Below are 11,160 nucleotides of genomic sequence, written 5' to 3'. Positions count from 1 at the left end.
CGTTTGCCGTAGACATAACATCAGGGAAACAATGAAATTGTAACATCTTCAGAATGTGTTGGCATTTCAGCCTCCTGCGCTTTGCAGGTAGGATTTTTGGGTTTGTAGTTGCAATATTAAAAGTCAAACACAAAGTATCTGTGTGCAACTGCTGTTGGCTATAAAGCCAAGACCGTCTGAACCTGCCGACTTTTCAACTGGGGAACAGGGGTTCGAGTTTCGGTGTCGGCTCAACAGCCTGGGTGGGATTCCCGGCAGATCACAATTCCCCTGTGCCTTAAAAATAAAAGCAGGAAGTGTGCCTTTCTGTAAAGTAACTGGTGCTCGTGTAAAGCGCTGCAATACCGAGTTCGCGCTATATAAAACTGCAGAAAATGATGTTACCTTATGCCAAGAAAATTACTATGAGGCAGGTGAGTTATATTCATAGTTCCACAGGTCCGTGCGTGAGTAATTTAGTCTGTCCAGATTTTTACTTTGCATTCTGGGATTTGCAGTTGTTTGTATCAAGTACCGGAATCCAAAGAATAAACTTGGACGGCATGAGCTACGCACTGTCCTTGGAAAACTCCAATGCTCTGGTGGAACATGCAGCTGAAAATACGGTTTTCGTAGGAATCAGAAAAAGTAATCCAACAAGAGATGCTTTAAAAACAGCAGTAAAAAATGAGGCAAGGTAGGGGGAAATTATGACGCGCTGGCTTCCGTTAACTTTCTCTGCCTTAACTGCTACTAAAACAGTTGGGAAACTTGTATCTACACACAAATCACCACTCAACACGTCACCGTGCAGTCGGCCCAGAATACATCACTTTCATGATTAAAACATGGTTGGGATTTGAGAAGATTTTATCCTCTATTCGGTGGATTATATATATGATTCACAAGCAGACTAGTTGGGATTTGAGAAGATTGTATCCTCTATTCGGTGGATTATATATATGATTCACAAGCAGACAGAGAGGGGTGGGGCAGTCGCCGGTATGTGCTTTGGAAAAGCAGTGGATTCCCTCCTACCCCCTCCTCTGCGCTGCAGACCCGTCAGACTGTTGCAGCTGCGCTGAGGGGCAGAGCATTTCTACGTTTCCGGGCTGCGCCTCAAAACGACTGGCTCATTTCCCCTAAAGCGCCCGTTCCCTGCCTCCATCCTTGCAGCCGTTACCCAACGGGACCTCATATCGGGAGAAGATTTCTGCCGTCCAATTCTACTCGTCAGGGACTGCTCTGGCAAGATGGCATCCCTCGCAGGCCACTGCGTCCTCTTGCTAGCATCTTGGGTTGTCGCTGCAGTAGCACGGTAGGTACAGCTCGGTCTCCAGAACGAGGGCACTTCAGGGGTGTATCGGAGATATTTGGGAACGTGAATAGCGGGTGTTATAAAGTCTCTAAACACGTTCCCGCTGGTGTACTCAGCGATTTAACCCTTCTTATCATCCACAACAGCTGAGCAAACTCCCTCTCTCAGTAGTTCTGCCTCCTGCGAGTTTCACTGATCTCTGTCGTATACAGATAGCACTTACAAGCAAACCGCACCCTTGTGTTTATTGGCATCTTGCATAGCTAGGGTCCGTTCCGAGATGCACATCATACGTGTGTATTCCGATGTGCATGGATCCTTTTAATGAAGTCCTCCGAATTTAGGAAGAAGCGAAGAAAGACTCGCCTGTGATGTATTGCTACAAAAGTTAGTCGTGGAAACATAGGCTAATTATATAAAGCGCTCGCTAACTGTCATCGCCTGTTATGTTCAGGTCAGGGTTTCAAATATTCGAAAGGTCCAGATTATAAAAAAAATGGTGCTTCAAATGGAATTAAAAAGTTTGCTGTGTGATTAGGGGGTGCAGTGGAGAGGTATAGAAAAGGGGTGTGGCCAATAATTGGAACTAAGGATCGTTTCCAAGAGGCGTGGTCGCTGTTATTAAGAACGTGGCTTAAACATGTCAGCTAAACTGCTGTCCGATTGGGGCGTGATTCAAAGTTAGTTTTTAAATACTGCCAGATCTGAGTCCCCGGCAGAGCCCGCCCCACTTAAAGTATTTACATGTGGGCGGGATAGGAGTGAGGTATTTACCATACCCAGTAAATCTGATTCGCGGAGGTGAGAAGGATTGGTAAAGTCCATGTGAGGAGGGCCTCTTCTTTTCTTTCCCAACATGGTACCTACCCCTTTGTTCTTAAAATGTGGAATGCGGAGGAGGAAACTTGTATGTCTCATGAATAATCTCTGCAGTGTAGGGAAACTCCTTGCGAGGCTAGCATCAGATGAATTGTCTTTTTTAAAAATCTTGAGATGCCAGTACAAAGCTTCCCTCATGTTCAGAGATTGTTTTTACTTGTTTCCACACAGTTTGAAAGGCAGCATGCACGAACAGCACTGACATCACACGGTGTGAAAGTGAGTGCAGTTGGTGAAATTAGGCGCTGTCTGCTTTCACTTTGATTAGCTTTCACGGCGCATCTCTCATCCCATCACCCCAGAGCACTGATCAAAGGGGGGATAGTACAGTTAGGAAGGGGGGGGTGGGGTGGGTATTAACTCACCAGTGGTACCTCCCCTAATGGATCCCTGCTTGGGGTTCACTGCAGCAGGGTGATATTCAAGCAGGGATCCACCCATTGAACACCTTTGAGGGGCTTAGCCCATAAGGATGGCACGCACCCCCTTTCCAAAAAATACATCCTTTCCGCACCTCTGGGGAGGGTAATTGATGGGATCAGTAACCCCACATGGAGTGTTTAACTAAAACTGTCCTCAGGATGTGTCTTATCACCTTCCCTGGGAGGACAGATTGGTGGGTTACCCCAATTTGCTGTCCCTTGTAGGGCAGAAAGCACAACAGAACACCAGTGATTATTTTGTTTGAAAAAAGAATGAGCAGTATGCTTGACCCCACTCCGAAAGGCTTCAATAGTCTTTCTGCACCAGATAGGTATAGTTACATTAAAACAGACCCCGGGGAGCAGAAAGTGTGCTGGATTCCAAGGATACATTTTTGTTTTGAAAAAAGAATGATGTAGGGGCCATCCTTTCATGGCATTGAGCTGCACTATCCCGAAAGCAGCAGGAGTGTTTACTTTTGGGGGCTTAGAGCATCCCCATGTCAAGCAGGACATTTGGATTCTTTTGGGTGAGTTTTGACATATGAACCCCATTCGGTCACTCTGTGGTGGCAGTAAGACTAAAATATCCAAGGATGGATGGTGCACTGTCAACATTGGTAAGATCGATATGTTTATTTGCGCAATTAATTAAAATCATTGCAATTCATACAAAAAGGGCATAAAAAGCACTTTCCACTCATTTAAAAAGCTCATATTAAAAAAAAGTTCATAGCTAACACAGCAGAGGTTCGTGGGGGACATCTACTGATAACATTGAGTTTATCTTGGTCATGAAATTTACAAATCGGGCAGCCATCTGAGCTGAGTCCCCCTTCATGCACTCCTCTAGGGCTTCTTGACATGTCCGCACATTGAGAGTTCTCCAGATGGGTCGCAACCATAAAATTCGAAAGGGGAGTAGGATTCTACAGATGCACAAAACGTGTATTACATTTTCATCCCATTGCTGCAAAAACGACACTGAGCGGAAGTATCTGCCTTATACCTCCGTCCATACTTATACGCCATCAGGGGAATTAGACCAAAACTTAGTCTCATTAGCTGATGTTTCACTGATGGCTTAATTGAGGATGACAGATATGGTTAAACCCAACCCTGCACCCCTGATGGACTGCTGGGCTTTCTGACCCCTCACCCTCCTTGGACAGACAGATAAGTGGCAAACACCTCAATCTGACTACCCAGGGTGGCTAAGAGTGCAGACGCACTGATTTACGGTGGCAGGGAATGCAATGCCGCACCAAAACCTATGTTCTACACACTGTAATGGAAACTCAATCGATGTTTCCTAATTGGTCTCATAAGACGTGCCAACCTCTGAAAAACAGCCACTGTTGGTGGTCCTTAATACAATAAATGCAAACACAGTAAGAGAGGCACATATATGGAAACTTCCAGACACAATTCATTGGTTAGTTCATAAACCAGGGTGAGGTCCCGATGTCAGAAGCAAGTCAATCTCAATTTGGTCATCCATCCTTTTATTCAATGACTAACAGCCCAATGCGACGTTGTCCGGGTATGAAATAGAATGTGTGTATTTGGCAAGGGCAATTTATTTTAAAATCTCGCTGTAGACAAAAAATTTTGTTTCATTAGAATAGGGACAGAGAAGGCCCAGCTGCAGCCCTGGTTGATGTTAGCAGGCGCGTGTAATTGGTGTAGTGATCCGCCGCCTGAGCCCGGCTACAGCCTTGGTTGATGTTAGCAGGTGCGTGCAATGTCGTCGTTGAATGAGAGAGTTAACAGCCGTGGGTAAATCCGTTTAATGAGAGAGTTGAGTGACAGCGAGTAGGAGAGGCTGCAGTAATTGTCCCCGCAGACACGCTCATTTGCGTGTTCCCTCGCTTGAGGCCCAGCTGCAGTCCTGTTTGATGTTATCAGGCACGTGTAATTAGTGTACTGATCCGCCGCCTAAGCCCGGCTAGAGCCCTGGTTGATGGTAGCAGGCGCATGTCATTTTGTTGAATGAGAGAGTTCAGTAACAGCGCGCAGGAGAGGCTGCAGTAACGTTACTTACCAGGCCTCCAGGTGAACGCGTTTGTCATGCCCCAGCACACGGCCACAGCAGACGATCTTCTGATTAATGTACGACCCACATGGCATGAAGGGCGGAACGTAGCACACGCCCCCAGCATTTCTCACACCCCCAGCGTGCCCCTTGATGCGGCACAATTGCATTCACATGGCATGAAGGCCGGACACATGCCCTCAGTGTGCCCCTTGATGCTGAGCAGCAACGTAATTGGCGCTTGTATGTATGACTCACATGGCATGAAGGGCAGACACACGCCCCCAGTGTTTGTCACGCCCCTTGCACACGCCCACAGCCCACGATGGAATGGCCGTACCACATGCTCCCAGCGTTAGTCATGCCCACGCCCACAGCACAACGCAGACACGCCCACAAGGGACTACTTTGCTGCCACGTTTTTTTTACCTTTTAAATGTATAGAGGAGTTGGCCTAACGGCTAAGGCGCTCGACCACGGACCTGGGGATCTGGGTTTGAGTCTTGGTAATGACGCCAAACATCCTGTGATTCTGGGCAAATCACTTAATCTCCCCGTGCCTAACAAAAAAGAATTTGTGTCCTCATTTAACGTAACTGATGCTATGTAAAGCGCTCTAAACCTGATTCAGTTCGGGTCAAGTTTGCGCTATATAAAACTCTGCAAAAAAATATGGTGGCCGTCTGCATAGCCTATGTCCTTCTGCTGCAACTGCCCTTTTCAATGCTGTATTGGGTGTTGTAATTGGTGCTGTGGTTACTGAGATGACCCGCCTCAAAGGTTTGGGCTCTCTCTTTATAATATTAGTATGGATTTGGGTTTATACGGGTAGATTGTGCAACACAGCCAAAGCGTTTCGCCCATGCGGGCTTCTTCAGGGCGAGTAATGATCCAGAAGAATCCTGTAGGGTATTGGCCCAATACAATAAAGGAGCTCGGATCTCAGAAAAGGATTAATTTCTCAGGAAGGTCACGGTTGACAAAGGAAACATATGGCTCAAGATCAGTAGAATCTGGAACCAGAGTGTATGGCGTATCGTGCTAAACAACCACAGGCTAAGTACAGCCGGCACAACTTCACTGTAACTTCTTTTTCTGGCTAAGAGTGCACCAGATCAGCAGAGGATAAAAAGAGAGAACATTTATTGAGTGGACTGCACTTCCATCCTGGTATTGGTCTCCCCCCTACACCAGGCAATATTTCTGCCCCCAAGTAGAGGCAGAATGGGTTTTTTACCCCCACTGTGCCATCCCATATGTTAAAACTAGCAAGGGTACCAGCATGTTTTCTTGCCTTGAGCGCTCTGTAAACGTTAAAGTATAGGTCTAAAGGTTACTTTTTCCATACTATGTGACATAAAACTTAAAAACTTCCAGCTAATAGTCAAATGCTTACCACCCCATGTTCCCACACTTTCCCCAATGAAACGCTGCCTCCTATGTGTAAATTTACCTAACAAGCATCATTGGAGTGGACCAAAAGTATAATCATGTGAAGACCTCATTGACACCACATTGACTTCACACAGTCTGCATTCTGACTGGCTTCTACTGTGGGCGAAATGCCCAGACACACCATGGAGTGCTATTTTTCTCAGGAGTAGAGTGATAATGTTGGATGGTAGGAATTTTATGGATCTCCACATATTACGGAACTTTCCTGCACCAAAATGTGAAGGAATCTCTGATTTTAGCTTAAGGTTGATATTTTCAGGACATTCTGGGTAACAAGATCTAGTGGCATCCACACAAGTCAAACCTCTTTGGGCTCAGTGTTTTCAGAAACGTCTGGCTTTGATAGGTTTCGCTGGGTGACAGCTGAGCCTAGGTTCAATTAGTGCAGCTACCCACATTGTCAGAGGTGTCATTTTGCATAGCGAAATCTTGATATCTCCATGTTGGTTGTTGGGCTTTTCCTGTTGCAGCGATAGGTCCAGCCACACAAGTGAGGTACCCTTTTTATCTGGAGACATTTAGGAATACACAATTGTAGAGCATATGTTATTATTATCAGTTACCATTCAGATAACTTTTCATAATAAACAGGCCATACCTATGGCATTGGGCATAACATTTCCCTGCCTACCAAGTAAGCATATAGCTGTTGAAATTGCTTGTCACCATAACAAGCTCATGCTTTCGGTACTGAGCATAAGGTTTTCCACAAGGCAACCATCAGGCACGCAGTCATAAATATGCAAATGTATGCAAAATTACAGCTAGCCAAGCAAAATGCTATCTCTTGAAACAGGGCTTAACAAGTATTCTCTGAGTGCAAGAATTGTATACTCATAGTTTGTCAGAGAGGGTAACCAACACTAAACTATTTGAGTACTAAGATAATATATGAGATTCAATATACCAAAAAGCCTATCTGTAGGCTATAATTCAGAGTAATAATAATCCACCCTTAAACGGCAATGGTCTTGGTGGCGAAAAAGGGGTCAAGCTCTTCCTCATTTCAGGAAGCCAAGGCTTGGAAGCAGGTCCCTCTAGAACTTCAGCTCCTTGTATCAGAAACTTTATCTTGCAAAAACTGAAAACATGGCTGTTCTCCTCATGTTTGATGTGGCTGGGCATGTTTAATTTCCATAAATCCTTAACACTGGCACATTCATGGTAATAGCTCTCTGCTTAAAAAAACACTCTAACTAATAAATGCATTAATTGATTGATTCAATTGCTTAATGCCTTTAACTGATGCTTTACACAATCAAATGCCAGGGCAACTTCCTTTATCATATCTTTTCATAATAAACAATCCTGCATATTGCCTTTATCAATGGATTGTCGCCATAGCCAACTCAAGCCTGTTGTACTGAGCGCAAGTTTTCCACATGGCAACCATGTAGCAAAACCACAAAAGGACATAGTATACAAAATATTAGGCAAAACAAAATACTGTCTCTGATAATAAAGCTTAATAAGGATTATTGTAATGTACATTTTCTGTTCCCATAGTTTGTTTAGGTGGATCACCAAAATCAAAACTCTTGCCTACTATGATAATCTGTAAAATCCTATGTAACAAAATCCTTGCCTATATTCTTTAGCACAATGTAACATCAATTTGCCCTCAATCGCCTATTGCTTTTAACACATGCTCTCTGCTATAAATAAGTCCTACTTGCATTGTCATAACTTTTCTCATAAACCGATCACACCTAAGGAATCTGACAAAGCTTTTCCCAGTGAACTGATAAGGCTACTAGACTTTACCAATGGCTGGAGATTATATACAACACAGGACTACTGGTAAATACCTAAACTGGCAATAACCAGGCATACATTTGCACATACGTAAAAAATGACAGTTGGTAAAAAAAAATACAATACCTCTAATAGGGCCTAATAAGAATCAGCATGGTGAAATTCTGCTCCCTTCGTGTGCCAGAGTGGACAACCAAAATCCTTCCTTACTATAGTAATCTGTGACACTTCATGTAACCAGCAATTTTTCTATTGACTGAAACAGAATGTGACATCATTCTAAAGTTAGAGATCGATTGGATTTACCATATGCTTTTCACAATAAATAAACCAGGCCTACTGCCTTTGAAATAACATTTCATAATAAACAGGCCAGATCTATGACATAAGGCATAATATTTCCTTGCTCACCAATCAAGCCTATAACTGTTATCATTGGCATGTCACCATCACCAACCTAAGCCTACTGTACTGAGCTTAAGTTTTCCCACAAGGCAACCATCAGGCACACAGTCATAAAATTGCAAATGTATACAAAAAAGTATAGTTGGCAGTGAAAAATACTAGCTCACCTAACAGGGCTTAACAAGGATTCTCACAGTGCAAATCTTCTATATTCATGGTTTGTCAGCAGGGAAACCAACACCAAGCTCTATGCCTATTTAAGTAATCTGTGAGATACAATATAACAAACAACCCATCTCTAAGCTTTAGTTCAGAGTAACAACAATCCACTCTTATACAACAAGGGCCATGTGGGTGTGAAAGGGGGGATGCTCCTTCTCACTTCTGGTAGCCAAGGTTTGGAAGCAGCTCCCCCCAGAACTTCGGACCCTTGGTTTGGCGAACTTTGTTTCACAAGAAGCTGAAGACATGGCTGTTCTCTATTTGATGTAGCTGGGGCTGGTTAATTTCCATTAATCCTTAATAGTGTTACACTCCTAGGAGTTGCTGTGTGCTTTACAAAACACTTCATTTATTCATTCATTTATTTATTCATTCATGCAAATGCCAAATGGCTCTATATGTCAGGCTTGTATCCTTTTTAATAACTTTTCATAATAAACAATTAGGAATATAGGTTTTATCATTGGCTTATTACCATAACCAATTCAAGCCCAATTGTACTGAGCACAAGCTTTCCACATGGAAACCATCGGCATATGGTCATAATAGTACAAATGTATACAACATTACAGTAGGCAAAACAAAATACTGCCTATCCTAAGAGAGCCTAACAAGGATTATTGTAATGCAAATCTTCTACCCCCATAATTTATTTGGGTGAATCACTAAACCAACACCCTTGCCTATTACCGTAATCTGTGAAATCCCACATAACAAAATCCCTTCATTCAGGCTGTAGCACAGTGTAATTACAATCCATTCTTAAGTCTATTGTTTTAAATGCATAATTATTACAATAATTAGGTTGTGCATAGTGGCTTTGTCATAACGTTTCATAATAACAAAGATCAAACCCATGAAATTTGGCATGACTTTCCCAAATTAACTAAAGAAGCCTTTAAGCTTCAGCATTGACTTTAGACCTTACCCAACGCCAGCCTATTCAAATGCACATAAACTGGCAACCACCATGCATACATCTACCAATATATGGAAAAATACAGTTTGCAAAACAAGAGACAATCCATCTCAACAGGGCCTAACAAGAATAACCACAGTGAAAACCCCCAGGGGGTCTTAGAGTGTTTGGCCAATGCCAAAACCCTTGCCAACTATAGTAATGAGTGAGATTGCATGTAACAGAAACATTTATGTAGCCTCTAAAACAGATTGGCAACAACCAGCTGTCAAAGGTTTACTGTTAAAGGCTTACTGGTGTTAACATATGTGTTTTACAGTTAGTAAACCTTTGTTATAATGTTTGATCATTAACAGACCAGACATATGGCATCAGACATAATGTTTTCAGCACTTCAAGCAGGCTTATAGCCTGTCACAATATTAAAATTAGGCCTACAGATATGAGAGTAAGCTTTTCCACAAGGAAACTGTTAGACCTGGCATCCTTGGTGTGGTTTACCCCTTAACGTTTTGCCTTTAGATCTCCTGCCTTGCTGACTTCATTTTTGCTGGCCTTAGGACTCAGTGTATTTTACCACTGGTAACCAGTGGTAAAGTGCTTGTGCTGTCTCATTAAAACATGGTAGACTTGGCTTATACCTATTCAGCATATTTATTTACTTGTGAGTCCCTAGTAAAGTTCCAATACCTGTGCACAGGGCCTGTAAATGAAATGCTACTAGTGGGCCTGCTTCTTACACAACTGGGTAACCCAATATTCCCCCAGGGAACTGGATAATCACAACACAGAAAAAATCTGTTCTGGGAGGAATTATCTCTGCTCAGTTACAACATATGTTGGTCACTTGATCAAACCATACAAAACAAAGTAAGAAACAGGGGTATTGCTATCACAAAGTTACTTATGTATTAAATATATAATGCATTGTACACAGTAATTACAGCATATTACATGGACAAAAACAATACTGATGCCACCCACATGTTTACACAAATATTACTCGAATTAATCAAATCCAGGGATCATTGGAAAGTGTAGAGTCCTCGTATCCAGGTAGGTTAGTAAATCTTGAATTGCATATGATTGTTAATTAATTCTAGAAATGATGTGAACTGTAGAGTGATGCAATCATATAATTCTGGTCATAGAGATGAACCCATCAAAGTTTCGGTCTCTTAAGGTCACAGGGTCCCCGAGAACATCATAGGACTCCGTGTTGGAAAACGCTCATCAAGAAACACTTAAATGGATTTCTCTCTGTGCCCAAATCACTCCAGTACCAATGCGCTCTACAACTCGGGTAAATATATTAATCTACATCTGGGCACTTTCAAAATCTGCATCAGGACACCACCTGCAGCACTGATTATGCCATCCACTTAAGTAGCACTTCAAGCATATTTTAGGCCTGCCAATGCATCCTGTGTATGCAGTTGAAACTGTCATTTCAACCTGGTAAAATGAAACCTTTGCCTGCCCAACACCCCTAGGGCAGGCCCTGGACATCCTGGAGGGCAGGATGCAATGTATTTAAAATGCAGGACATGCCATTTTTAGTTTTGCATATCCTGGTAGTGATAAACTCTCAAATTCGTTATTCACTACTGTAAGGCCTACTTCTCCCATAGGATAACATTGGAGTTACATTATAACATTTAATAAGCTGTAATTTCCTAAATGGAAAAGGTAACCAGTTCATATTTGGTGTCTTTGGAACTATAATGAAAAATCCTGACTTATGGTAAAGTCACATTTTAAATTACAATTT

The 11,160-nt window shown here is 42.7% G+C and overlaps 1 protein-coding gene across 1 annotated transcript in view; it reads left to right on the top strand.

Annotated features, from left to right (window-relative positions):
- Positions 1-1,010: 1,010 nt before the first annotated feature.
- The window catches only part of LOC144762794 (CD109 antigen-like), a 771,981-nt gene continuing 761,831 nt past the window's right edge, over positions 1,011-11,160 (top strand). The window contains exon 1 of the mRNA XM_078648064.1: positions 1,011-1,297. Coding sequence (XP_078504190.1) covers positions 1,233-1,297 — 65 coding nt within the window. The 5' untranslated portion in view covers positions 1,011-1,232. The remainder of the gene's footprint in view (positions 1,298-11,160) is intronic.

This window comes from Lissotriton helveticus, chromosome 6 (genome assembly GCF_964261635.1).
Source record: "Lissotriton helveticus chromosome 6, aLisHel1.1, whole genome shotgun sequence".
Lineage (NCBI taxonomy): Eukaryota > Metazoa > Chordata > Amphibia > Caudata > Salamandridae > Lissotriton > Lissotriton helveticus.
The sequence above is the reverse complement of the archived record's forward strand: the minus strand, read 5'-3'. Positions and strand labels throughout refer to the sequence as shown.